This window comes from Leucopleurus acutus (assembly GCF_964270905.1).
Source record: "Leucopleurus acutus genome assembly, chromosome: 13".
Lineage (NCBI taxonomy): Eukaryota > Metazoa > Chordata > Mammalia > Artiodactyla > Delphinidae > Leucopleurus > Leucopleurus acutus.
Genome location: NC_139155.1, coordinates 84,099,444 through 84,127,109, shown reverse-complemented (window position 1 = coordinate 84,127,109; position 27,666 = coordinate 84,099,444). Strand labels below are relative to the sequence as shown.

General features: G+C 43.8%; 1 protein-coding gene across 1 annotated transcript in view; it reads right to left on the bottom strand.

The window, feature by feature from the left end:
- Window positions 1-27,666, bottom strand: part of DNAH10 (dynein axonemal heavy chain 10) — a 146,999-nt gene that overhangs the window by 100,657 nt on the left and 18,676 nt on the right. Inside the window, exons 7-18 of the mRNA XM_082853790.1 lie at window positions 27,357-27,514; window positions 26,399-26,629; window positions 22,903-23,093; window positions 21,573-21,776; window positions 17,840-18,029; window positions 14,350-14,520; window positions 12,443-12,619; window positions 11,504-11,629; window positions 10,456-10,628; window positions 9,708-9,859; window positions 3,443-3,607; window positions 2,603-2,810 (exon numbers count right to left, since the gene is read on the bottom strand). Of these exons, the coding sequence (XP_082709916.1) occupies window positions 2,603-2,810; window positions 3,443-3,607; window positions 9,708-9,859; window positions 10,456-10,628; window positions 11,504-11,629; window positions 12,443-12,619; window positions 14,350-14,520; window positions 17,840-18,029; window positions 21,573-21,776; window positions 22,903-23,093; window positions 26,399-26,629; window positions 27,357-27,514 (2,146 nt within the window). The remainder of the gene's footprint in view (window positions 1-2,602; window positions 2,811-3,442; window positions 3,608-9,707; window positions 9,860-10,455; window positions 10,629-11,503; window positions 11,630-12,442; window positions 12,620-14,349; window positions 14,521-17,839; window positions 18,030-21,572; window positions 21,777-22,902; window positions 23,094-26,398; window positions 26,630-27,356; window positions 27,515-27,666) is intronic.

Sequence of the window (27,666 nt, the reverse complement as noted above, 5' to 3'; positions counted from 1 at the left end):
ACAGGGATGGACACTTCATTAGCCTGCAAACCAGTCTTCCTCTTCCCCCCATCCCCAATTCAGTGATTCCTACAGCCAGAGAGAGTGTATAAAACATGCAACTCGGGTTTCCCTGGTGGCGCAGTGGTTGAGAGTCCGCCTGCCGATGCAGGGGACACGGGTTCATGTCCCGGTCCGGGAAGATCCCACATGCCACGGAGCGGCTGGGCCCGTGAGCCATGGCCACTGAGCCTGCGCGTCTGGAGCCTGTGCTCCGCAACGGGAGAGGCCGCAACAGTGAGAGGCCCGTGTACTGCAAAAAAAAAACAAAACCAGAAAAAACCATGCAACTCTTCTCTCTCTGAGAATAAATGCAAGCTGCTTCCAGGCTCTTCACGATCTGGTCCCTGCCTGCTCAGCTTCCTCTCCTACGCACTCCCTTCACTCTCTTTATTCCTTCCTTCTGTTCCTCCCACGTGGCCTCCAGGTCTGTACACTGGCCTTTGTCTTCCCCCAGGAAGCTCCTCCCCTTCCAGCTTTGCTCCTTAGCTTCAGGGCTCCGCTACAGCATGGCCTCTCCGTGGCCTTTCTTGACCACCCAATCACAACAGCCCTTCCAGTCTCTCCCTGGAACATTATTCTGCTTTATTTCTTTCACAGAGAATATTTATTTCCTTGAGTCTTGCATCTCTCTCCTATGAGGATGGAGAAGCTCCAGAAAAAGAGGGGCTTTATCTGGTCCAGTGCCTGGTCCAGTCCAGGCTCTAATAAACCTTGGAATGAATGAATGAGTGAATAGATGGACTGATGGGTAAATGGATGAATGGATCAAGGGAAAACGTAGTGTATTAGAAAGAGAAAACTCAGGAGGTAGCCCTGTACGAGGGGCTGCTGTTTTTTTTTTTCGGCTGTGCCAGGCGGCTTGTGGGATCTTAGTTCCCCAACCAGGGATCGAACTGGGGCCCTTGCCAGTGAAAGCGTGGAGTCCTAACCACTCGACCGCCCAGGAACTCCTAAGGGGCTGCTTTAAGAGTCAAAGTTAGAAGCAACATTAAAAAGCAAATGAAATATGTAGAAAACAGATTTATTTAAAGGATCAATGAAGTGAAGTTTGTCAAACTGCATCCAGGGTACTCCCCTGGTGGTGCAACAGTTAAGAATCCACCTGCCAATGTAGGGGACATGGGTTCGAGCCCTGGTCAGGGAACTAAGATCTTGCATGCTGTGTGGCGGAGACAAAACAATTTTTTTTAATTTTTTAAATTGAATAATAATAACAAAAATTTTAAAATCATAATGAAGAAGTTTTTTAAAAACAACAAAAAATGAAAGAGGAAAGAGAAGAGGAAATATACTTTTTCAGGAGGCTAAGATCAGAAGGGAAATTAGAGAAACTTCTTCTGGGGTTCTTCATAAAAAAAAAAACGGGACTTCCCTGGTGACTCAGTGGTTAAGAATCTGCCTGCCAATGCAAGGGACACAGGTTTGAGCCCTGGGCCGGAAAGATCCCACATGCCACAGTGCAACTAAGCCTGTGTGCCACAACTACTGAGCCTGCACTCTTGAGCCCATGAGCCACAACTACTGAGCCCACGTGCCATAACTACTGAAGCCTGCGTGCCTAGAGCCCATGCTCTGCAACAAAAGAAGCCATCACAATGAGAAGCCTGCGTACCACAACGAAGAGTAGCCCCTGCTCAATGCAACTAGAGAAAGCCTGTGCGCAGCAACAAAGACCCAAAACAGCCAAAAATAAAAATAAATAAATTTATTAAAAAAAAAGAAAACATATGATAAAATGAACACCACCCTTGTCAATATGGAGGTAATAGCAACAGTGATGAATTTCATAGGCCGGTTTTTTAGAAGGACCCTAAGCCAATGTGAAGTCCAGGCACTTAGCTCTCGGCCAGTCTGAGCTGCAGAGCTGTGGAGCTCCAGGAGGGAAGGGACAGCCTCCATGTGTCTGAGGCTAGCACACACAATAAGCATTCTACACATACGTGATGCCCATTCTGGCCAGGGGTTACTTTAGACCTTCGGGAAGAGTTCATGCATCATATATCCTTCAAATCAGCCTCTCTCAGTGTAAGTGAAGGTGTCATCTGGGATTTTGTTAAATACTGAGTGACAGCAATTCTCTGTTGCCAGTTGAACACAGACATGTGTATGTCTTTCAGACAGTGGGGAGAGGGATAATTTCCTTTTCTGGATGTTGAGGGACCTAACAAGAAGATGAGCCAATATGACACTTTGTACTATAGTATCACCACAAATTACAATTCTGCCCATAATGAACCTCTTATTCACCAGAATTTCATATTATTATCTTTTAAAGGTTATTTGTTGGGACGTCCCTGGTGGCGCAGTGGTTAAGAACCCTCCTGCTGGGCTTCCCTGGTGGCGCAGTGGTTGAGAGTACGCCTGCCAATGCAGGGGACACGGGTTCGTGCCCCGGTCCAGGAGGATCCCACATGCCGCAGAGCAGCTGGGCCCGTGAGCCATGGCTGCTGAGCCTGCACGTCTGGAGCCTGTGCTCCGCAACGGGAGAGGCCACAACACTGAGAGGCCCGCGTACCGCAAAAAAAAAAACCAAAAACATGCAATATGAACATTAACTTACTTCAGGATGAGCTTTGTCAAGACCTCGTAAATTCTGTTTTCCCAGTATTCGTAGTAGGAGGCCAGCTTGGGGGCCTTGCCCGTGTTGGTGTGGATAACCAGCCCCTCGACTCTGGTCAGTAGAGGCCCAATGGCAAGATACCACCTGACCATGTGGTCCACATCTTTGGCCCTTTCTTGTTCAATGTGCTCAAAGAATTCCTTCATGCCTGCAGTGGAAGACACCTGTTACAGCTCTTCACAAACACGGGAAGGGACATTACTCAAGAAGCAACCCAAACATTAGCTGTATATCTTGCAAATATGAAAGCAGCCTCCAATCTTGATCAAAAGCAGAAAATAAATCAACACCACCCGAAGCGAGACACATCCAAAGCAAAAAATACATGACAACATGGGAATGAATGCCACTTGTACATGCTTTGCCTTTGGGCGATCTTGCTTGTCTTAAATTGCTTGTTAACTAATCCTTAACTCCTTGGTGATTAGTCCAAGACAGCTTAAAATACCCTGTTTGAACAAGTAAATGTGAGCCCATAAAACACATTTCACCGTACTGTTACAAAGTTATTGACAAAAGTACTATTGATTTTCATAACTTAGGAATTTGTAAAACTATGTAAGCAATACATAAAACACAGCAAAAACTAAGAATTACCCATGATCTTTTCAAGTAAATGCCTGAGATTATGATGCATGTTTTTATTCCATTTGTGGAATAAACTCTGTGTGTGTGTGTGTGTGTGTGTGTGTGTGTGTGTGTGTGTGCGCGCGCGCACAATCATACCCAAGAGGTTTTTCCATTCCTTCCATAATCAAAGAAACAAGAAGTCAGATCTACCTGGGAGTTCTTCCTCACTTTTAGGTGCTGGATACTTAAAGAGATTTATGGATTCTATTAAGGTAAGTCTGGAAGAAATGTCATCTGCATTCTTATGAATCTGGTGGATGAGGGACTCAAATTTCCCAACGGCCTGTTTGCACCGAGTTATGTAGTCAGCAATACCTTTGGAGAAAAAGACAAAGAACAAAAGAAAGATAGCTGGCTTTCAACTCTTCCTTTCCATATCCCTCCCGCCAACATCCCTTCACAGGAAGGATCGTGCTCCTTCCATCCCCTTGGGTTTTTGAGGTGACAGAGATCCACGTGGTCCCTGGGGACTGGAACAAGGAGCCGGTGCTCAGGATCAAGCAAACGATACATTTCTTCTGTTTGCTTTTTAGCATCATCGTATCTGAAGCGTGGTGGGGAGAAAGAGGAGGTACAACCCTCTTGCCTTCTCATTGCCATGGCAACACAAACCCTCCACTACATGCAACCCTGCCTACAGTTAGGCAACCCTCTGGCCTGTTGCTTAGAAAAGTAAACAGCAAGAATGTGAATAGTAAACCCAAGTTAAGCACTTATGATCAGTTGGGCGGTGGCCTAAGCATGTGACGTTGATTACATGATCGAATCCTTACAACAGCCCTATGAATTGGGTACTAAGATTAGGCCCATTTTAGAGATGAGGAAACGGAGCCTCCGAGAAGTTGAGTCACGTGGGTAGAAGCTGGACTTTTAATCCAGAGGTTTCACGCTGGAAGCCACAGTCCAAACACACATGTTCTCTGTACAAAGGAGAAGGGAGGAAGGGGAGAAAAGGAAATGACAACAAAAAACGGGGAGAAGATTTGGAGCAACGGAAGGGAAAGAGGAAGAAGGAAAAAAAATAGCATAAATGCCTTGTTTATTTTTAAAAGTAAAGGAAAAAGAAGTATGTACTTTTCCTTATTACTCCTGCTAAATACAACTAAGAACCCTGCACATTAGCCATAAAACAAATATAAGACGCCAAAAGGGGGAGAGACAGCCAACCAGCGGGGACCCCAGGATCCGAGGAATGATGTGGTGATGAGGGCCCTGGGATCTTTTTCCTGGGATCCGTATCCCAGACCTGGAGCTGAAGGAGCCGGCGACCCATAAGTGCCCATGGGTACAGACACACATGCACCCAAAAAAGGCCTCAAGAAAATCCTGTTTTCTCTGACCAAAGGACCAAGAGAGGGACACCCTAGCAAGACAAAATTTTAGACAATAACTGCTCTGCTCCAGCCAAACACCACAGATAAAAATGTGACCCTGCCCTCACCCATGCCAGAAGGGCCAGGTGGAGGGGGCCTAGACTTCCACCCTCAGAATGTTATAATGAGGTGCCCCAAACCCCTGTCCCCTTATGCCTGCCGTGCTGGCATCAGAGGAGGCCATGGAGGTAGATGGGACTTTCACCTCCAGGGTCCAGCCACGAGCACCGCCCCCTGCCACCCCACAGTGTCAGTGGAGACTGCAGGGGGGCTGGGACCCCCACCCCTCCCAGCAGTTAGGTGGAGCTTCCCCTCGATTGTCAGTGAAGGCTGACTAGGGAACCTGGATTTCTACTTCCACCTGACAGTAACAAAGGGGAAATCAAGATATTCTCAGAAGGGAAACTAGGCGATTACGTCACCAGCAGACCTATGCTGCTACAGCATAGGGTGTGAGGATGGCCACAGGGAGTTCTGTAAACAGAAAGGACCCAGTAAGAGAAAGACCCTGGGAACGTCAGGGAGGAAGAACGAGCACAGTAGGAAAAAATATAGGAAAATACAATAGCTTTTTCCTTCTCTTCTTGAGCTTCCTAACTTAGGTTTGATGGTTGCAGCAAAAATTATAACACTGTCTGTTGTGGTCCAAAATGTATTTAGAGAAATATTTAGATAATTATACCATAAGTGGGAGAGGGTAAGGGGAGTTAAGGTTTCTATACTTCACTCAAACTGGTAAAATTCTATAGATTTCTATACTTCACTCAAACCAGTAAACTGTAATGTTATGTATATGTAACCTAGAGCAACCACTAAAAAAATGCTGTAAGAACACTACAGATAAATCAAAATGGAATTCGAGACAGTGTTCAAGTGGCCCATGGAAAGGCAAGTAAAAGAAAAACAGAGGAACAAAAAGAACAAGCAGAAAACAAAAAGACTGACAGACTTAAGCCCTAACAGACCAATAACTACATGAAATGTAAATGGTCTAAATGCACCAAGACAGAGTAGGTTAAAAACATGACCCAACTATATGCTGTCTACAAAAAACTCATTTCAAATACAATTCTATCAGCAAGTTGAAAGTAAAGGATGGAAAAACATATACTGTGCAAACATTAATCAAAGGAAAAACAGAATGGATATATTAACATTAGGTAAAGAAGACTTTAGAACAAAGAAAATTATCAGAGAGAGTTGAATATTATATAGTGATTAAAGGGTTTAATTCATAAGAAGACATAGCAATCCTAAACTTGTATGCATCAAAACAACAGAATTGTAAAATATGTGAAGTAAAAAATGATAGACCTGAAAAAAGAAATACGTAAATCCATGATTATAATTGGACATGTCAACATTCCTCTCTCAGTCATTGACAGAACAACTAGACAGAATATCAACAAGGATATAGCAAAACTCAACAACATCATGAACCAACAACGTTAATCAACATTTATAGAACGTTCTACTCATCAAAGTAGAATACATATTCTTTTCAAGTGGCCACAGAACATAAAACAAGATAGACTATATCCTGAGCTGTAAAACAAACCTCAACAAATTTAAAAGAATTGAAATTATACTGAGTATGTTCTCCAACCACAGCAGACTCAAATTATGAAACAATGACAGAAAGATAACAGGGGAAATCTCCAAACACTCTGAAACTAAACAACACACTTTTAAATAATCCCTGAGTCATGGAGGAAGTCTCAAGGGAAATTTCTCAAATACACTTAATTGAATAAAAATTAAAATACAACTATCAGAATCTGTGGGACACAGCTAAAGCAGTGCTGACAGGGAAATTAATAGCACCAAATGCATACATTAGAAAAGAGGAAAGATCTCAAATCAATGATCTAAGTTCCCACCTCAAGAACCTTGAAAAAGAAGAGTAAGATAAATCCAAAGCAAGCAGAAGGAAATAATAAAGATAAGCAGAAATCAGTAAAATTAAACACAGAAAAACAACAGATAAAATCAATGAAACAAAGCGCTCCAGTAAAACTGACTAGTCTCTAGCAGGACTGAAAAGAAAAAAAGAGAAGACACAAATTAACCATATCCAGCATTAAATAGGAGGGATCACTAAAGATGTACAGTCTTTAAAAAGATAATAAGGGAGCAACAAGAACAACTCTGCACAATAAATCTGACAACTTAGATGAAATGCACCACTTCTTTGAAAAGCACAAGCTACACAACTCAGCCAACAGGAAATAATCACTTGAATAGTCCTATAACTATTAAGGAAACTGAATCTGTAATTTTAAAACAAACAAAAAAAAGAAGAACAAAGAAAAGAAATCACTACACAAAAACCTGCACATGAACATTTTTAGCTTTATTCATAATTGCCAAAATGTGGAAGCAACCAAGATGTTCTTCAACAGGTGAACAGATAAACTACAGTACAGCCGCACAATGGAATATTATTTGGTAATAAAAAGAAATGCACAATTATATGGAGGAACCTTAAATTTTATTGCTAAGTGAAAGAAGCCAATCTGAAAAGGCTGCACACTGTATGATTCTAATTATATGACATTCTGGAAAAGGCAAAACTATAGAGACAATAAAAAGATCAGTGGTTACCAGTCTACCCAATTTCAAGACTTACTCTGTACCCACAATAATTAAGGCTTCAAGGCTCTGTGATATTGGCAGAGGGACAGACACATAGATCAATGGAACAGAATAGAGAACCCAGAAATAGACCCATACAAATACACTCAACTAGTTTTTGACAAAGGTGTAAAAGTGATTTAATGGAAAAAGTTAGCCTTTCCAACAAACAATGCTACAACAATTGGAAAAAAAAATGAACTGCAACTTAAGTCTCTCACTTTGTACCAAAAAAAAAAAAATCAAGATTGATCACAGTCTTAACTGTAAAACATAAAATTATAAAATATTTAGAAAAAATAGAAAACTTTTGGGATCTAGGGCTAGGCAAAGAGTCCCTAGACTTGACACCAAAATCATGATCCATAAAAGGAAAAACTGATAAATAGGACTTCATCAAAATAGCTCTGCAAAAGATGCTATTAGGAGAATGAAAAGACAAGCTACAGAGTGGGAGAAAGTATTTCCAAACCACATATCCAATAAAGGACTAGTATCTACAATATATAAAGAACTCTCAAAGATCAACAGTAAAAAAGCAAGTGATACAATTAGAAAATGGGCAAAAGAACAAAAAAAAGACATTACACCAGAGAGGATATATAAAGGCAAACAAACACATCATTAGCCGTTACAGAAAAATGCAAATCAAAACCACAATGAGCTATCATTACACAGCTATCAGATGGCTAAATTTTTAAAAATAGTGACAATACCAAAGGCTGGCCAAGATCTAGAGACAGTGAAATGAATATTGCTGGTGAGAATGTAAAATGGTACAGCCACTCTGGACAACACTATGACATTAAAAAAAAAAAAAAAGACTAAACAAACAACTAATGAATATAACAAAAAAGAAGCAGACTCACAGATACAGAGAACAACCTAGTAGTTACCAGAGGGATAGGGAAATGGGGAGGGGCAACATAGGTAGGGGATTAAGAGGTACCAACTATTATGTATAAAATAAGCTACAAGGATATATTCTACAACACAGGGAACACAGGCAATATTTTATTATAACTATAAATGGAGTATAACATTTAAAAATTGTGAATCACTATACTGTATACTATACTGTATATATAACTTATATAACATTGTACATCAACTATTCTTCAGTTTTTTTAATTAAAAAATAAAAAAGACTAAACACACAAGTACCGTACAACCCTGGGCATTTATCCCAGAGAAATGAAGACTCATGTTCACATAAAACCCTGTACACAAGTGATTCTACAGCACAAATGTATATTCATAATAGTTAAACCTGGAAACAACCTATATATTCTCTAGGATATCTAGGTCAATGGTGAAACAAACATTGATACCATACTGTTTTTTATTCACTGATAAAAAGGAACAAACTGTTGAAACAGGCAAGAACTTGGAAAAATCTCCAGAGAATTGTGCTGGGTGAGAAAAGCCAACACCAAAAGGGTCATATAATATTTTATGTAACACTCTTAAAATGACAAAATTATAGAAACAGGAAACAGATTAGTGGCTGCCAGGGGTTCAGTAGAGGATGGGGATAGGAGGGAAGTGGGTGTGACTTCAAAAGGGTGACATGAGGAATCACTGTGGTGTGGAAATGTTCTGTGTCTTGACTATATCGATGTAAAAATCTGGGCTGTGGTTTGCACTACAGTTTTGCAGAAGTTGCTGTTGGCGGAAAACCAGTCAAAGGATACCCAGGATCTGTCTGTATTAATTCTTGCAACTGCGTGTGACTCTGTAATTATCTCGAAATTAAAATTTCAATTTTAGGGCTTCCCTGGTGGCTCAGTGGTTAAGAATCCTCCTGCCAATGCAAGGGACACGGGTTCAAGCGCTGGCCTGGGAAGATCCCACATGCCGTGGAGCAACTAAGCCCATGTGCCACAACTGCTGAGCCTGCGCTCTAGAGCCCGCGAGCCACAACTACTGAGCCCGCGTGCCACAATTACTTAAGCCCGTGCACCTAGAGCCCGTGCTCTGCAACAAGAGAAGCCACCGCAGTGAGAAGCCCGCGCACTGCGATGAAGAGTAGCCCCCGCTCGCTGCAACTAGAGAACGCCTACGTGCAGCAACGAAGACCCAATGCAGCCAAAAATAAATAAATTAATTAATTTTTTTTTTTTAAATTTCAGTTTTAAGGGAAAAAAGTAAAAGTCACTTTATTTTTGGAGGAGAAAGCTCTGGGTCAGTCGAATGTCAAAACGGCACCCTGTCTACTCACCTTCACCCCTAACTAAAGCCTTGAGATGGATTCCATGTTCCACAAAGTGTACTTTACTGATGCTGAAAACGTATTTGTTAACCATATCTACATATATAGAAAAATTATAATTCAACTAAGACAATCTAAAAGAATGATTTTTTATATCCCAAAGTCTAAAAGGCAATAGATAGATGAATTATATTACCTAGTGAGTTCCAGTTTAACCTCTTATATCCAGACCTAAACACTCTTACTAATTCCTGGGAACGGTCGTCAAGGAGAAGAGCCTCTGCCTCATTTAAGGTTCCAATGAGCACGTGATAATGATCCAACATACGTTGTATCCCATCCGTGTACCTGCACATTACAGGAAAGTCACTGATGTGAGAAAAATACAGTGGAGCTCATAAAAAGATTAATAACCTTACAGGTAGGATACAAAAGACCATTAACCAGACTAAAAATTTTAAAGAATGCCACTCTTCCCACTAACTTTCTTTTTGGAAAATATTGGTTACTTTTTATTTAAAAATGTTACTTACAGGGAACTCTACTCAATACTCTGTAATGACCTACATGGGAAAAGAATCTAAAGAAGAGTGGATATATGTATATGTGGAACTGATTCACTTTGCTGTACCCCTGAAACTAACACAACACTGTAAATCAACTATACCCCAGTAAAAATTAATTTAAAAAATGAAAAAGTGAAAATGTCATTTAGGTTAACATGAAATAGATTTATCGTTGTTATTTTTAGATGAATGAATAAACACATATTTTAAACATTTCTTAGTTTTTATTTCTAATTGGCAAATATTGGCGGTTATAAAATCCACAAAAATGAAAGCTCTGGCATGGGTAGGGGGTGTGTTTTCAATAATTTTGAAGAGCGCAAAGGGGTCCCAAGACAAAAAATGTTTACTGTTGATTTAAGAGAAGAATCTTCTTACCTAAGAAATTTGTCTTCCTGGAGGGCAACACTCTTTGCTAATTCCGGGACAGGGAACCCCAGCTGTTCCAGGTACTTTGCTTCATTAATAATCTCCCTGAGAGCAGGTGAAAAGTTGATTGCAAAACCAACCCCCCTGTCAGAGTTCTGGGCTTCATCACCAGCAGCAGAAGTCTGTGGGAGAGACGGTGTTTTTACAAAACATCGTGGGAAGGGCGGTCCAAGAAGCAATTAGATCAACGCAACCCAAGTTAAACGTGAATTTGAAAAAGATCAATGGCCTGCCCTGACAGACTGGGGAGCTGGCCAGAACTAGCTAGAATTCATATTTTGTTTGGTGAACAGAGTTTTTAAAGAATTCGATTTAGTCACCCACGTTCGAAATTTGGGCAACGGAAGGTAAAAATCCAGAAATCTGGTTTCCCTTGAAAAATTGGAAAAGCTGATGATAAATGGCAAAGAACAGACTGAAGCTGGGTAGCAGCTGCCCCTTTTGAATAGGACACAAGGTGTCCAGTTCCTGACAGGCCCTACCTGGCCTCTTCACTCCTTTTAGTACCGAAGACCGAAAACCGCCAGGCCCAGGTCTTCCCTTGAACCTCCTAGCTAGTGTTTATTTACTGAGCATTTGCTATGTGCCGGACCCTGTGCTAAAGATGCGGCTGAATCATGGGAAGTGACATTTTTCTGTAGGTTAAAAATGATCAACTGTCAGCTGTTTCATATACAGTTCAACTAATTGCATGTTTCTGATCCAACTCATTTTACAAACTGGGTCACTGGAGCTCAGAGTTAAGCCACTTGCCCAAGGAGTCAGGAGGGCTGCCTAACCCCAGCGTGTTCCCTGACGGTGACATTTTGCTTCCTCCATCTATTCTCTTTCTGCCTCTCTTCTTCTCCCGGGTCAGCCTCTGCCCTTCTGTGCCTTTGATTTTGGAAATACCTCGCAACTTCATGAGAGTCAACACATCAGATCTCAAGGAAATAGTAGTCACCACCACATTACAAGGCCGCCCCGGAATCTAGGACGCGGATCTAGAAAGACACACCTTAGCGAGCAGACTCTTCCTCATGAGAGTCGGCAGGACCTGTTCTGTCGTCTCTTTCCACTGCTTATACTTTTCATCTTCGTAGCCTTTCATTGTCCTACCCACTTCCAGATATTTTTGCTTTACCTACCAAAGAAGTCAGGCAACGGTCATTTTGTCATTGAAAATAACATTTTTTTTGTCTCTCTTTAAAAAAAAAAAATTATGAGTTAACACATTTTGCAAAAGAAAGCAGGCAGATTTGCACAAACGTTGGAGGGGTGGTCTGCCATGGTAGGGCTTGAAATCTAGGCTGATTAACTGGGCTCACAGACCTCAGCCCGTGGGTTTGCTGCAGTCCAGGAGCTAAGAATGAAGGAACTCAAAAAGAACAACAGTGCTTCATGACGTGTAACAAGCATACGAAATGCAAATTTCAGCGTCCATAGTGATGTTTTATTGGAACACAGTCACACCTGTTTGTTTACGTGTTATCGATGGTCACTTTCTTGCTACAAAGGCAGAGTTGAGTAGTTGCAACAGGGGCCATCCGACCCTCAAATGCCTAAAATACTTACTCTTGGACCATAAAAGAAAAGGTTTCCCACCCCCTGTGATATAACAGACAAAAATGCATGGGTGGGGGAGGGAGAGTATTATCGGAAAGTTGCTGGTCACCCTCTGGAGAGGCTGAAGATCAAGGTCAAGGGGAGGTCATGTGACTGCCACCTGGAAGATGTCACAGGTAGGTATGGAGATGTGGTCCCCAGGGACCACAGAAAAGACCTTCTAAATTGCAGACATGGGTTTGAAATTGAGCTGTTTTTACGCAGGCAACTCTGCGTAGCCCACTCCGTGCCGGCAGCCACCTGGACTGAAGGATCAGCGCCCAGGGAGGCCGCCCATCTAGAATTGAACCATGAAATACAAAAGGGGACATTTCCAGCAGAAGCAACGTACTTCTCGTCCTCTATCACTGTCCAAGATCTCCTCTACTTCTTGAAATCTGAGGATGGTGTGCTTAATCCGGAAGAACAGGGACCGTTCCCAGTAGATGGCACCTGCGACGGGCGGGTGATTCTTATACAGCGGTGGGTTGTCAAGGTTCTGAACAAAGATTTTGTTAACAATGTCAATCTGCAAAGCAATCAAACGTATTCTGTAAGTGATAAGCATCAGTCTGTGAGCCAAGAAAAGATTGAACTTGAGATTTGTATCTTTAAAGAAATGAACATGGAACGTCAAGAAATAGTCTGAGATACAGAATAGGGTTTTTACTACTTATTATTTACTACGTTTTCCTATACTCTGTAGGAATTTTTTTGTTTGGTTTAAAACATGCAATGATCTGGGCTTCCCTGGTGGCACAGTGGTTGAGAGTTCACCTGCCGAGGCAGGGGACACGGGTTCGTGCCCCGGTCGGGGAAGATCCCACATGCCGCGGAGCGGCTGGGCCCATGAGCCATGGTCGCTGGGCCTGCGTGTCCGGAGCCTGTGCTCCGCAAGGGGAGAGGCCACAACGGTGAGAGGCCCGTGTACCAAAAAAAAAAAAAAACATGCAATGATCCAAACTGCCTTATACTTATAGACTGTGTACAATCATTTGACCAACCTATTGGAAATTCTGAAATCTGTTCTAGACATGATTGGTGGCCAGGCCTGCATTGTGTGTGTGTGTGTGTGTGTGTGTGTGTGTGTGCGTGTGTGTGTGTATGTGCAGGTGCCACTGAGGTTTTATAATTATCTATCACGTAATATTTTTTAAATTGTGGTACAATATGCATGACATAAAATGTATCATCCTAACCATTTTTCAGTGGACATTTCCGTGGAATTAACTACATTCATGTTGTCGTGCATGCAGCACCATCATCCACCTCCACAACTTCTTTCATCTTGTAAACCTGAAACTCTGGGTACACATTAAACACAGTAACTCCCCATTCCTCCCTCCCTCAGCCCCTAGGAACAACCTTTCTACTTTCTGTCTCTATGACTTTGCTCTAAGTACCTCATATAAGTAGAATCATAGAGTATTTGTCTTTTTATGATTGGCTTCTTTCAATTAACACAAAGCCTTTAAGGTTCATCCATGGTGTAGCATATGGCAGAATTTCCTTCCTTTTTAAAGCTGTATAATATTCCATTGTAGGGATAGACCACATTCTGTTTACCCATTCATCCATCGATGGACCCTTGGGTGATGTCCAGCTTTTTGCCGTTGTGAATAGTGCTGCTACGAACATTGATAATCAAATATCTCTTCGAGACTCTGCTTTCAATTCTTTTGGGTATATACACAAAATGGGATTGCTGGATCATATGGTCTGGGCTTGCATTTTAAAATAAGTATTTCGCACTCTTATGTGAGTAATTAGGTGTCAGAGGCAAAACGATACCTGCCCCATTAACGGTCCTGATCCATTCCTGACAAAGAGGAATTAGGTAGCAGATGGAGTTAAGGTGGCCAGTCAGCTGACCTTAAAATAAGGAGATTATCCCGGATTATCTGGGTGGGTCCATTGTATAACAAGGGTCCTTACAACAGGAATGTGTATGTGAACACACCCGTGACCTTCACACATGGGTAGCTGTGACTACTACACTGTTGTTACTGTGATTATGCCTATGACTAACTCACTCAGGGTCCATCACAACGTGAGGCATACAATATTGTACTTCATAAATTCTTACTGAATTTCTCCACTAAACAAACAAACCCACTTCGTTTTGGTTATACAACATGCTTATTTGGGAAAAGTACAGTTTCTCTGAATTTAGATGAGAAAGACAACAGTGTGATCCAACTGTTTACATTTTGCCAAGTGTATTTTTACTGCTACAGCAGCCATAGATTTTTCAGTTACCTCTTTACAGTACTGTGCAAGAATATCATTAAATTTCCTCATCATTTGTCGATTAATGGCCTCCCGTGAACGAATATGCTTAAATTTTAAAAGCATGTCAAATGCTGCTTCAGCTGATCGAAGAGTCTTAAAAGATTCGTCAATAAAATTTTTTGCTTCTTTCTCAATAACCTGCCAAGCAAACAAACAAAAAAAGCCCAGAAAAAAAACCCTTATGACCCTGTAATTACCCCGCAAAAGTAACAAATTACCTCACAAAACACCAAATCAGTGCCTTGAGAAGGATTTCCATTGTGCTTTGGTGGAAGCTGAGATCTAGTTAAAAATGGCAGACTAGGGGCTTCCCTGGTGGTCCAGTGGGTGAGACTCCGTGCTCCCAATGCAGCGGGCCCAGGTTCGATCCCTGGTCGGGGAACTGGATCCCGCATGCATGCCACAGCCAGGAGTTTGCATGCCGCAACTAAGGGTTCACATGCCGCAACTAAGAAGCATGCATGCCACAACTAAGAAGTCCGCATGCTGCAGTGAAGATCCCCCATGCCACAACTAAGACCCAGCGTAACCTAAATAAATAAATATTAAAAGAAAAAAATGGCAGACCGGCTGCATTGGTTTTCTGCTCTCTCTCCTCCACTAGTTCAAAATGATAGAAAAAGGGAATCTTTAAAGTATTAACTCATATAGGGGCTTCCCTGGTGGCGCGGTGGTTGAGAGTCTGCCTGCCAATGCGGGGGACGCGGGTTCGAGCCCTGGTCTAGGAGGATCCCACGTGCCGCGGAGCAACTGGGCCCGTGAGCGACAATTACTGAGCCTGCGCGTCTGGAGCCTGTGCTCCGCAACAACAGAGGCCGCGATAGTGAGAGGCCCGCGCACCGCGATGAAGAGTGACCCCCGCTTGCGGCAACTAGAGTAAAGCCCTTGCATAGAAACGAAGACCCAACGGTCATAAATAAATAAATAAATACATTAAAGTATTAACTCATATAGACAAAGAAACGGGAGAGGAGATAGTTCAGGAATTTTTGGAAGGAGAGTAACTAACTTTACAGAAGGCAGAGAATTACTACCTAACACTGGCAATGGGTGGGGGAGGCGGGGGGCACCTGTTTGTCCCATGGAAACCTCTGGGAGGCTGAGCATTGGAAGGCACCAGGCACCAGGAAGGGGAGGGGCAAACAGAGGATCCCTTCTCCACCCCACACAGCCAGGCCACTCAGTACACATACTCTATATCTCCATCCCCAGCCCACCCTATGCAGAGTGGAAGGTTAATTCTAGAAAAATTAAATCAGAGTGATATCAGACTTCTAATAACACTGGAAACTAGAAACCGATAAAGAACATCTTCAAATTTCTGAAGAAAAGTTATTTTCTACCTTGAACTCTATACCTACTATTTCAGAATTCACACATGCAAGGCTCAAAAAAAAATGCATGTCCCATGAAACCTTTCTCAGGAAGCTACTAAAAAATGCACTCCAGCAAAACAACAGAGCAAACAAGGAGAGGGGAAGCTGTGAACTCTAGAAAGTAGGATCCAACACAGATGACAGAAGATAGGAAGTCCTAGGGCAACTGCTTCACAACAGGTCTGAGGAGCAAACAATCTAGACTGGAGCAGAAAGACAGCAAGCTCTGGAAGAAAGGTCTCTGGAAAAATAATAGCACTGATATGTCTCAGCAGATGGAACCCACTATTGATAGGTGTGTGAAAAAGATGTTAGGGCAGTTGGAAAAATTAACAGTGTATATGTAACTAACCAAGCAAATGCAAATAAAAGCAATGATTAACTCCAGGAAAAATGAAGGGTTGGACAAGAAAGGTTGTATGGTGGGACTTCCCTAGTGGCGCAGTGGTTAAGAATCCACCTGCCAATGCAGGGGACATGGGTTTGATCCCTGGTCCGGGAAGATCCCACATGCTGAGGAGCAACTAAGCCCGTGTGCCACAACTACTGAAGCCCATGCACTTGAGCCTGTGCTCCGCAACAAGAGAAGCCACTGCAGTGAGAAGCCTGAGCACCACAATGAAGAGGAGCTCCCTTTCACCGCAACTAGAGAAAGTCCACGCGCAGCAACGAAGACCCAACACAGCCAAAAACAAAATAAATAAATAAAAATTTTAAAAATAAAAATAAACAAATAAACATTAAAAAAGAAAAGAAAGGTTGCATGGTTATGATGGGCTTCTTGGCTCAGCAGTGAAAATATCTGCATAGACATAATGAGTAAATGCTGAACATTAATGTAACCAAAAGTTATTTAAAACTGTGTTAGGGCTTCCCTGATGGTGCAGTGCTTAGGAATCTGCCTGCCAATGCAGGGGACACGGGTTTGAGCCCTGGTCCGGGAAGATCCCACATGCTGCGGAGCAACTAAGCCCGTGCGCCACAACGACAGAGCCTGAGCTCTAGAGCCCATGAGCCACAACTACTGAGCCCGCGAGCCACAACTACTGAAGCCCCCGCGCCTAGAGCCCGTGCTCCACAACAGGAGAAGGAACTGCAATGAGAAGCCCACGCACCGCAACGAGAGAAAGCCCGCGCGCAGCAACGAAGACTCAAAAATAAAATAAAATTAAATAAATAAATTTTAAAATAAAATTTAAAAAGCTGCCTGCCAGGGCTGACTGTGCTGTTTCTGCACGTAGCCCCCTCCTCCATCTATAAAAGCTCTTGCCCACTGACCCTCAGTCGGGGGGAGTTGGCCTTTGGACAGGAGTCCGCCCCCACCCCTGGTCGCCGGCAGCCAAAATAAAGCAAACTTTCCTTTCCACCAACCTTGCCTCTTTATTGGCTTTTGCGCAGTGAGCAGGGGATCCCACGTTCAGTTACAATGTGAAAGATGCTCCGGGGTTATCAAAACACTTACTTGAAACATAAAATGGGGATGCTACTGATGGTGTACCGCACAGGAGGCCGAAAAGGTGAGTGTGGTGGGCCATCCTGTCTGTGCCGTATGCAGGGAGGTCGCGTTCTCTCTGAGCGGCCCTGACTCACACACACCTAGGGCCACAGGCTCTTATGCCACCTCCCCACCTCCTCTCCTTCCCTAGCTCTGATCCACCTACGCTGCAGCCAGAAAAACCCTCTTCGGTATAAGTCTGATGACATCCCTGCCTTGGTGAACAACCTTCAATGGCTCCCTACTGCTTACTAAATTAAGTCCCATTCTTCACCCCGGCCGCTCTACATCCTCTCCAGTTATACACCCAACCCACCTTGGTAGCCATTCTAGGGTGTCTAGCTCGCTTCAAACTTATTCCACCTGGGGAGTAGGGGTGGGGACAGAGGACACTGAGAAATATTCGTTTTTACCTGATGCTCTTCTGCATTGTTTCCATTTTTCACCAAAAAGCAGGTATCCCTTTTTATGATTTTTTTTTAAAAAAAACCAAAAACGCTAAACATAACTAAATAACCCAACAGATTTAACATGGAGAAAACATGGTATCCACTTCCAAAATCGAATCGAAGGATGTGTTACTTACCAGGACTTCGATCTTGAAGTCGTCCATCACGTATTTCCAGTCCTGGGAGCACTTGATGCTGAAGGGGTCAAAGGTCAGGCTTTCCACGGGGGTGACCAGGCTGTCCACCCTGCACAGCACATCGTCGATGTGCTTGGGATCCCCAGTCACTGCTTTTAGCTCTGAACCAAATATGTTGTGGAATTCCTCCCTGACCTGTCCGATCAAACAAAACATGAGGAGGTCACCACTTGGCTTTCTTATGCTTTTGCTCTAACGACCAGCGGGTTGCGTATCTAGGTTTACCTGAGGGCAAGAATCTGGTCACACAGGTAGCCTCCTCCCTTTGGAGTACCAAAGCCTAATCCCTTTGGTACTATGCCCACTGCACAAAGGACCCGTTCCAGATGGCCTGACACAGCTTACAAAGTCTGCATGCTCAGGCCCCTACCTACTGCTTCCATGTCCTCCCATACTGCTATCCCCCTGCCGCCTGGCAGCCACCCCGGGCCTCTTTCAATCCCACGTTCCTTTCTGTCTCAGGGCCTTTGCACCTGCAGTGTGAAATGCCAGATACCTACTACTCATTATTAAATATGCCTTCATCGAGTCCGACCCTTTAGAACAGGCCATGCCCCTGTGCACACTTCCACAGCCCCCTCTAGTCTTCTTTCCTAGCACTCCCCTCAGCTGTAGCTATGCATCTGTGCGATTATTGTCTACCATGTTTCTCTTCTACTGGACTGTAAGCTCCATGAGCCATAGACTACGTACAGACGGGGCTGGCTTCATAGGTGTGGGACCCGGGCAGGCGCACAGGGCCTCAGGCTCCAGAGGGTCCCGTGCTGGGTTTAAGGCTCTGCTGTTACCGTCTTGAAATTCTCAATCATTTTATCTCTGAACTTGTGTTTTGTAAATGAAGTCTCAGGGGACAATCGGGCACATGTGTGAGCAGAGGCGATAAATGAAATCTGCGTGTGTGCTGTTCACAACATCCCACTGACATGCAGCGTGTGAGGTCCCATGAGCAGAGAATCCCGGTGGAGCCACAATGCACGAGAGTTCAGGGAGACTCAGAACGAGTACCAGTCAGTGTGTGGCAGCTACAGTGAGTAAAGGAGGACACCAACAGCTCAGAGAGGCCACCTTCTCCTTTCAAAACAGAGTTCGCTTCCAACGCAGAAAAAAAAGGCTAAGAAACATACCTGACCAAGGAACCCTACCTACCATATTGCTCCTCACCCCTGTACTTCACCGCATCGGCCAACTATTCACGCTGAAAATGATGACACAGAAGGAATGATGGAGATAGGAAAACCCACAACTCCTTTTCCTCTCAGCCTTCCTTCCCCATCAGTGAGCTGAAGCAGAGAACGCTGGTGGAACTGCACACATCAAGAAGTGAAATGAAACCAGCCGAGTTAGTCACATGAAGCATTTACATCTGCACTTAAGAGCTGCGAAATAGGGATTTCCCTGGTGGCGCAGTGGTTAAGAATCCGCCTGCCAATGGGTTCGAGCCCTGGTCCGGGAAGATCCCACACGCCGCGGAGCAACTAAGCCCGTGTGCCACAACTACTGAGCCTGCGCTCTAGAGCCCGCATGCCACAACTACTGAAGCCCACACGCCTAGAGCTCGTGCTCCGCGACAAGAGAAGCCACCGCAATGAGAAGCACGTGCACCACAACAAAGACACAATGCAGCCAAACAGAAATAAATAAATAAATTTATTTTAAAAAAAGAAAGAGCTGCAAAATACAAACTGTCATTTCAGTGATTCCACACACCAGACAAATACCCTTCTCTTTGCATGTTAAGCTGACACTGCACAATATAAAGAAGAACCGTAAAATTCATGCAAATAATTTAAACGTTTAATTTTCTTTTACTTTCTTTTCTTTACTTTGCTACAGTCGTAACAAACCAACAAACAAGGCCATGCCAAGGCGAGACATGTCAGAAGGAAAAGGTTTTATATTTTAAGACTTTTAACAGCATTTTTTTCCTGCTTATTGAATAAGGAGTCAACATTTCTGTTTGCACTGGGCACTGCGGTCACAGAGCTGGCCCTGGTCTTTGCTCATCATTTCTCTAGCAGCAAGGACAAGTGCATGGCACGTTGTGAGTGCCTGATAAATATTTAGAGAATAAATGAATGGATGGACCTTCATGAGACAAGGGCTGGCTAATTCAACCCATCAGCCACTAAGCCTTGCGGACATTCATTCAAAAGAGAGTGGGATCAGATCAACAGGAAGCCCTGGCAGATAGACGGGCAGTCATTGTGGCCATGGCAGGGATGGCATGGCTTCAGGGGAGAGAAGGTCTCTGACCGCCTTTGAGGAATTCCAACATTTAACGGAAAGACAGAGGGGAAAGATTTTGCAGAAGACACTGAGAAGGCGTGGCCAGAGTCAAAAGAAAACCAAGACATGGAAGCAACCTAAATGTCTATCGACAGAGGAATGGATAAAGAAGATGTGGGGGCTTCCCTGGTGGCGCAGCAGTTGAGAGTCCACCTGCCGATGCAGGCGACACAGGTTCGTGCCCCGGTCCGGGAAGATCCCACATGCCACGGAGCAGCTGGGCCCGTGAGCCATGGCCGCTGAGCCTGCGCGTCCGGAGCCTGTGCTCCGCAATGGGAGAGGCCACAACAGTGAGAAGCCCGCGTACCGCAAAAAAAAAAAAAAAGAAGAAGATGTGGTACATATATATACAATGGAATACTACTCAGCCCTAAAAAAGAATGAAATTTTGCCATTTGCAGCCACATGGATGGACTTGGAGGGTATTCTGCTAAATGAAATCAGACAGAGAAAGACAAATACTACATGATAATCATTTACATGTGGAACCTCAAAAATACCACAAACTAGTGACTATATAACAAAAAAGAAACAGACTCACAGAGAACAAACTAGCTGTTACTAGAGGTGGGGAGTAAGAGGTACAAACTGTTAGGTTTAAAATAAGCTACAAGGGGCTTCCCGGGTGGTGCAGTGGTTGGGAGTCCGCCTGCCGATGCAGGGGACACGGGTTCGTGCCCCGGTCCGGGAAGTTCCCACATGTGGCGGAGTGGCTGGACCCGTGAGCCATGGCCACTGGGCCTGCGCGTCCGGGGCCTCTGTTCCGCAACGGGAGAGGCCACAACAGTGAGAGGCCCGCGTACCACAAAAAATAATAATAATAAAAAAAATAAGCTACAGGGATATATTGTACAACATGGGGAATATAGCCAATATTTCATAATTATAAATGGAGTATAACCTTTAAAAACTGTGAATCACTATACTGTACGCCTGTAACTTACAGAACATTGTACATCAACTATATTTCAATTTTTTTTTAATTAAAAGATAAAGAAAACCAAGGGAATCCCCTGGCAGTCCAGGGGTTAGGACCCGGCGCTTTCACTGCCGTGGCCCCGGGTTCAATCCCTTGTCGGGGAACTAAGATCCCGCAAGCCTTGCAGTGCAGCCAAAAAAGAAAAGGAAAGGAAAGGAAACCAAAAGCAGGGGGAGAAAGAGGGCTGTCACAAAACTCAAGGGAGAGCTGCAAAGGTCAGGTGTGCTCTGGGACATTCCGGCACATGCTGTCTGCTCTGCAGGCTTTTCTCCTGGCCAGACCCTCTCTGCCTCCCACCTGACACGGAGAGGCCCACTGTCAAAAAGCCAAACTGCCTTCCATCGGGCAAATCCCAGCTCTAACCACCTTTGCATGCACTGAAGAGGACGCCACCACCAAGCCCCCCACCCCACCTGCAGGACGTCGTAGAGATCCTGGCAGATGGTGGCCATGTAATCTGTTCTCTCGAACAGCCGCTTCCGATCAAACTCCCACCGAGCTTCTCTCCCCGAAGCCTCGATCTTGGCCCGGACGTCAAAATAGGCCTTTTTCCACATGTTGAGGGTGTTTCTGGCCTCCAAGATTTTGTGTTGCGCACTCGCTCGGTTTTCTCTGGGAAGCAAAGAGATGCTGTGATGGGCAGGAGGGTCTGAGCCGTAGGGGATCTGAGCCACGCTCCCCGCTCCCCGGGGGAAGCAGGCTTCTAGGGGGACAATTCTAAGCAAGGAGCGGAGCCCCTCTGATGTCATGGTCTCACTGCAGAAACCTTCCCGGGTGAGCTGCTGTTCTGATGAAACTGGCAGGGATGTGATTGGTGGGGTTGCAGGCAGGATTCCAAGCCGCGGCCCAGGCTGACCTTTGATGCAGCTGCCCCAAACTGCAATGTGCAAAGCCTGGTAAGCTTTCTGTTTGAGCTGGAAGGGGAGCAGGTGGCCCTGGGTCCTAAGCCGGAAGCAACAGCGGAGTAAAATGATAATGCTGAGATTTTGGTACCTATTTCACTTATATAGAATGTTTTTCAAGAAAGTTAAAAAAAAAAAAAAAAGGGAATTCCCTGGTGGTCCAGTGGTTAGGACTCCATGCTTCCACTGTAGGGGGCACGGGTTCGTTCGCTGGTTGAGGAACTAAGATCCTGCATGTCGAGCAGCCCGACCAGAAAAAAAAAAAGAAAGTAAAAAAATGATCTGTGTCTCCTTCCACATTTGATCCTCAGAGGCTGTTCCACCTGAGGGGGTCTGGGGTCCAGGAGTAAGGTTCCCTTGGACGATCTGCCTCGGTCTCTCCGAGGATAACCAAGGAAGACGGTCCTGAGTAATCCACACCGTGGAGTATTATTTGGCCATAAAAAGGAATGAAACACCGATGCAAACTACACCATGAATGAACCTTGAAAACATGATGCTGAGGGGGAGGGGCCGGTCATAAAAGACCACGTGTTGTAGGATTCCATGTGCATGAATGTTCAGAAGAGGCGAATCCACAGAGACAGACAGTAGATCAGTGGTTGCCCAGGGCTGGGGGGTTGGGGAGGGTGGGAGTGAGGCTCAAGGGGACAAGATTTCTTTCTGGGATGAAGAAAATATTCTAAAGTCACGGATGGCTGTGGATGCACATCTCTGTGAATATACTAAAAGCATTAAATTGTACTTTTTAAACAGGTGACTTGTATGGTGTGTGAATTATGTTTCGACAAAGTGGTTTCAGATCTTAAGAAAAACACAGTGCCTTTCCTTCTTACCTGAACAAAGTCCGAAGATTCACCACTTTGCAGACTCTCTCCGCGATTTCCCAGGCAATGCGCTCCATGAGCGGAATCATCCTCTCGTCTTTATTGTAGTGTCGGGAGATGATCCACACCATCCTCAGGGCACTCATCATGGAGGGGATGGTTTCCAAGACAACGTGAAAGCTGGATCCATGCGTTATGTTCTAGCCGGAGAGGCACATGTAAAAGAGAGAGCAAAGGCAAGCCACCTTCACCTTGGGGCCAACCGTGTAAGAAAGCAAGTAGTGTGTGCAGGAAATTCCCCTCTTCTTTTTTCTTTCTTTTTTTTTCTTTTCTTTTGTATTTAAAAGGTATTTTAATTAAACGCAAGTGTATTTCTGGGTTTTAGTACTTTCAGGAAAAAATGGGCTTCTGTTTAAGGTCTCTCAACTTAAAAAAATTTTTTTTTGCATCCTTTTTCATATTCTTTTCCGTTCTGGTTTATCACAGGATATTGAATAGCGTTCCCTGTGCTGTACAGTAGGACCTTGTTGTTTATCCATTCTGTATACACACAGTTTGTATCTGCTAATCCCAAACTCCCACTCTTACCCTCTCCCCCTTGGCAACCACCAGTCTGTTCTCTATGTCCCTGATTTTGTTTGTTTCATAGATAAGTTCATTTGTGTCATATTTTAGATTCCACATGTAAGTGATATCGTGGCATTTGTCTTTCTCTTTCCGATTTACTTCACTTAGTATGATAATCTCTAGTTGCATCTATGTTGCTGCAAATGGCACTATTTCATTCCTTTTTATGGCTGAGTAGGACTCCATTGTGTATATGTACCACATTTTCTTTAGCCATTCATCTGTCGATGGACACTTTGGTTGTTTCCATGTCTTGGCTGTTGTGAATAGTGCTGCTATGAACACAGGGGTGCATGTTATCGTTTTGAATTATAGTTTTGTCTGGATATATGCCCAGGAGTGGGACTGCTGGATCATATGGTAGCTCTATTTTTAGTTTTCTGAGGAACCTCCATACTGTTTTCCACAGTGGCTACACCAACTTACATTCCCACCAACAGTGTAGGACATTCTTCTTAATTTTAAAAAAGTCCTCATTATAGGATAAAATGTTTAACAAACAAAAGAAGTTTGAAATAGGTCTGTAGGTGCTGACACGGAAAGATAAGATTTACAATTAAAGTTAATAAAGCAATTTGTAGACACGTATATGAAGTATGGTGTGTATATACATATTATATACATATATAATTATACTATATTTAGTGGCAAGAGTGCCACTGAATGAATCAAAGCTGGCATTCTAGAGGTGACCTAGAGGTGCCAGTGTTTTCCAGGGTATGTGTCCCCCAGCAGGAAGGGAGATGATTTTGACAGCACTCAAAACTTTTAAAAAATATGGAGACTACCCTGGTGGCGCAGTGGTTAGGAATCCGCCTGCCAATGCAGGGGACACAGGTTCAATCCCTGGTCCGGGAAGATCCATCCAACATGCCTCGGAGCAACTGGGCCTGTGCGCCACAGCTACTGAGCTTGCGCTCTAGAGCCTGTGAGCCACAACTACTGAGCCTGCGTGCCACAACTACTGAAGCCCACACGCCTAGAGCCCATGCTCCGCAAGAAGAGAAGCCACCGTAATGAGAGGCAGAGGCCTGTGCACTGCAGCAAAGAGTAGCCCCCGCTCACCGCAACCAGAGAAGACCCAATGCAGCCAAAAATAAAATTATTAATTTTTTTAAAAAAATTTTTAAATATCACAACCCATATCAAAAGTCAAATGACACAAGAAAAAAAATTTTAAATAAATATATATATATATATATATATATATACTTATTTTACTGCGTATTAGAAACAACTGGTATATCAAACCCATGACTGCACAGGTATGATTGTTTGAGGCTAAATTACACACACACACACACACACGTACAAATTTAAAGTCAACTTAAAGAGGGACTTCCTTGGTGGTCCAGTGGGTGAGAGTCCATGCTCCCAATGCAGGGGGCCCGGGTTCGATCCCTGGTCGGGGAACTAGATCCCACATGCATGCCACAACTAAGAGTTCTCATGCCACAGCTAAGATCTGGCACAGCCAAAATAAGTAAATAAATAAAATACATATTTTTAAAAAGTCAACTTACAGAAAAGTAAGTTTCAGATGCACAGAGGGATGGAAAAATTACAAAAGTGATGCATGAGTGATGTAAGCTTGACTCTCACTGATCTCTGCAAGCCACTCATTTTGCAGAGACGATAAATAAATCTCAGAGAAGGAGATGATGTTGCCACTAACATCAGCTCCATGGCAGATTCCACTTGGACCTCAAGCCCTCAGATTCGATCACTTGTTGTACCACTTATACAGGACCACATAGATCCTTATCCGTGGACCACTCATACAGTTGTTGGACAGTTGCTTCCCTGATACTACTTTTGACGTGCTAAGTGCTTTGCAGTCATAAGTTCATTTGAACCTTCCAGCAACCATTTGAGGTAGGTTCTCTCATGATCCCAGTTTTCCAGAGAAAGAAACAGGCTCAGAGAGGTCACGTATGCAGATGTGGGATACTCGGGACCTGGGCCTGTACCTCTACAGCGCTTCACCACACACATATTAACCCCTCAGCAACACAAACAGGACTTTTACTGGTCTCATTATTGGGACAAGAGTAACGACTCCTGGCCTTGGAATATGGTACTGTGTATGATAAATCAGAGGGGAGGGGAATCCCGAAAAAGGAAATTACACTTGCGCACTGCTGGTGGGAATGTAAAATGGTGCAGTCACTGAGGAAAAGAGTTAAACATAGAATCTTCATAGATGGTTAAACACAGAATTATCAGACAGTTAAACATAGAATCACCAGATGTCCCAGCAATTCTACTCTTGGGTATATGCCCAAACGAACTGAAAGCACAGACTCAAACAAATATCTGTATACCCATATTCATAGCAGCATTATTCACAATAGCCAAAAGGTGGAAATAACCCAAATGTCCATCAACAGAAGAATGGACAAACAAAATGTGGTGTATACGTACAATGGAATGTTATTGAGCCCTAAAAAGCAATGAGATTCTGACATATAACTACAGCATGGATGAATCTTGAAAACATTATGTTGAGTGAAATAAACCAGACACAGAAGGGCAAAGATGGTATGATTCCATTTCTATGAAATACCTAGAACAGGCAAATTCAGAGAGACAGAAATTAGAAAAGAGGTTACCAAGGGCTGGCGGAAGTCAGAGTTGTTTAAAGGGATGCTGAGTTTATGTTGGGGATGGTGAAAAAGTTCTGCACATAGATAGTGATAAGGGGTACCCAGTTATGCATTTAATGCTACTAAACTCTTACAAGTGGCTGCATAATAAATATCACGTTATATATTTTTTACTACAATTTTTTAAATGCTGAACAAACAAAAGGAAGTTAAATCCGTGTGAAATCTAGTTTACAGAGCTGACTTTCCAAAGTGCAGTGCACCCGGCATACTTTGAAATGACGTTCCACTGTGGAAAGAAACCGCACATTGTCTGAGGCCTCCATGTGCAACTTGAACAATTCAGTTAAGACAGGCTGCAGGTTGGCCACAAGCATAGAATTGGATTCCTTGATCACATCCAAGACTTTTCTGACTACTGGAAGCTTTGTTTGTTCATGGAGTGCACTTAGGGTGGCATTTCTTTCTCGCCAGAATTCAATTTCGGCCAGAGGACCATTACCCTGAGAGATGACAGGAGCACACAAACAGCATCATCATTAGTGGGGAGTCCACACCTGTGGTTGCTCCTCCAGCATCCAGGCCTCTCCTCCCAAACGCTCTAGTTAGGGGCTAATCCATACAAGGACTTCGGGGGTGGGCACTTGACCTAGGATGATCCAATCAGAGTGAAACCTCAGGACTCCAGTCGGGAATGGTAGACACTCCGTCTTTCTCTGGACAAGGTGGTATGTGGATGTGGGGTCAGAAACTATTACCAGTTGCCACCATGAAGGAAACCAGCCTGAGGAGGAAGCCCCCTCAGAGAGGAGTTTGGAACCAAGAGATTAACAGAGCAACACAGCTAGAGTGCCAGAGTCATGATCAAACCATACCTGAATCCAGAATTGCCTCTAGACTTTTCAGTTACGGGAGCCAACAAATCCTCTTTCTTATTTAAGCCAGCTGAGTTGGGTTTCCTGGTTGGTTTGGTTTTTCTTATTTTTAGCCCAAACATCCTGACCCATACACAGTATTATCTTTATCAACAGCAGAGAGTCATCTATTAGCACACTAACGTCAGAAAGCCCAAGAATGACATCTTGGGTATGTTTACTTCGATATTTTTAAGGAGGTCACAAAACAGTAAGAAAAGAGGCTAGATCGCTCAGATCCGCAGACTCCTGGCTCGTTCTCGGGATGGCAAACATGAACTGGATCAGGGATCGTCAAAAGCATTGCACACATTACCTGAGGCGTCTTTTTTATCTGGACCTCAAGAGCTACTGATATCTGATTCAACCAGTTTATCACGCACTGCTCCAAAATTTCCACGGTTTCTGGGTCAGCTGCCAGGTCAGACACCTCTCTCTCTACACTGATGCTTGGCATTTCTAACTTGATCTCACCTAGTAGAATAAAAATGGTCAGTCAGCCACTAGTTTGGGGAAAATGATTACAGACAATGTATGTTCCAGTTAATCAGCTGGCTCGTCTCTCCAGACATCAGTATATGGCCTGGTACTTCCCTGTCCTAATATTTCTATATCTCATTCTCTTT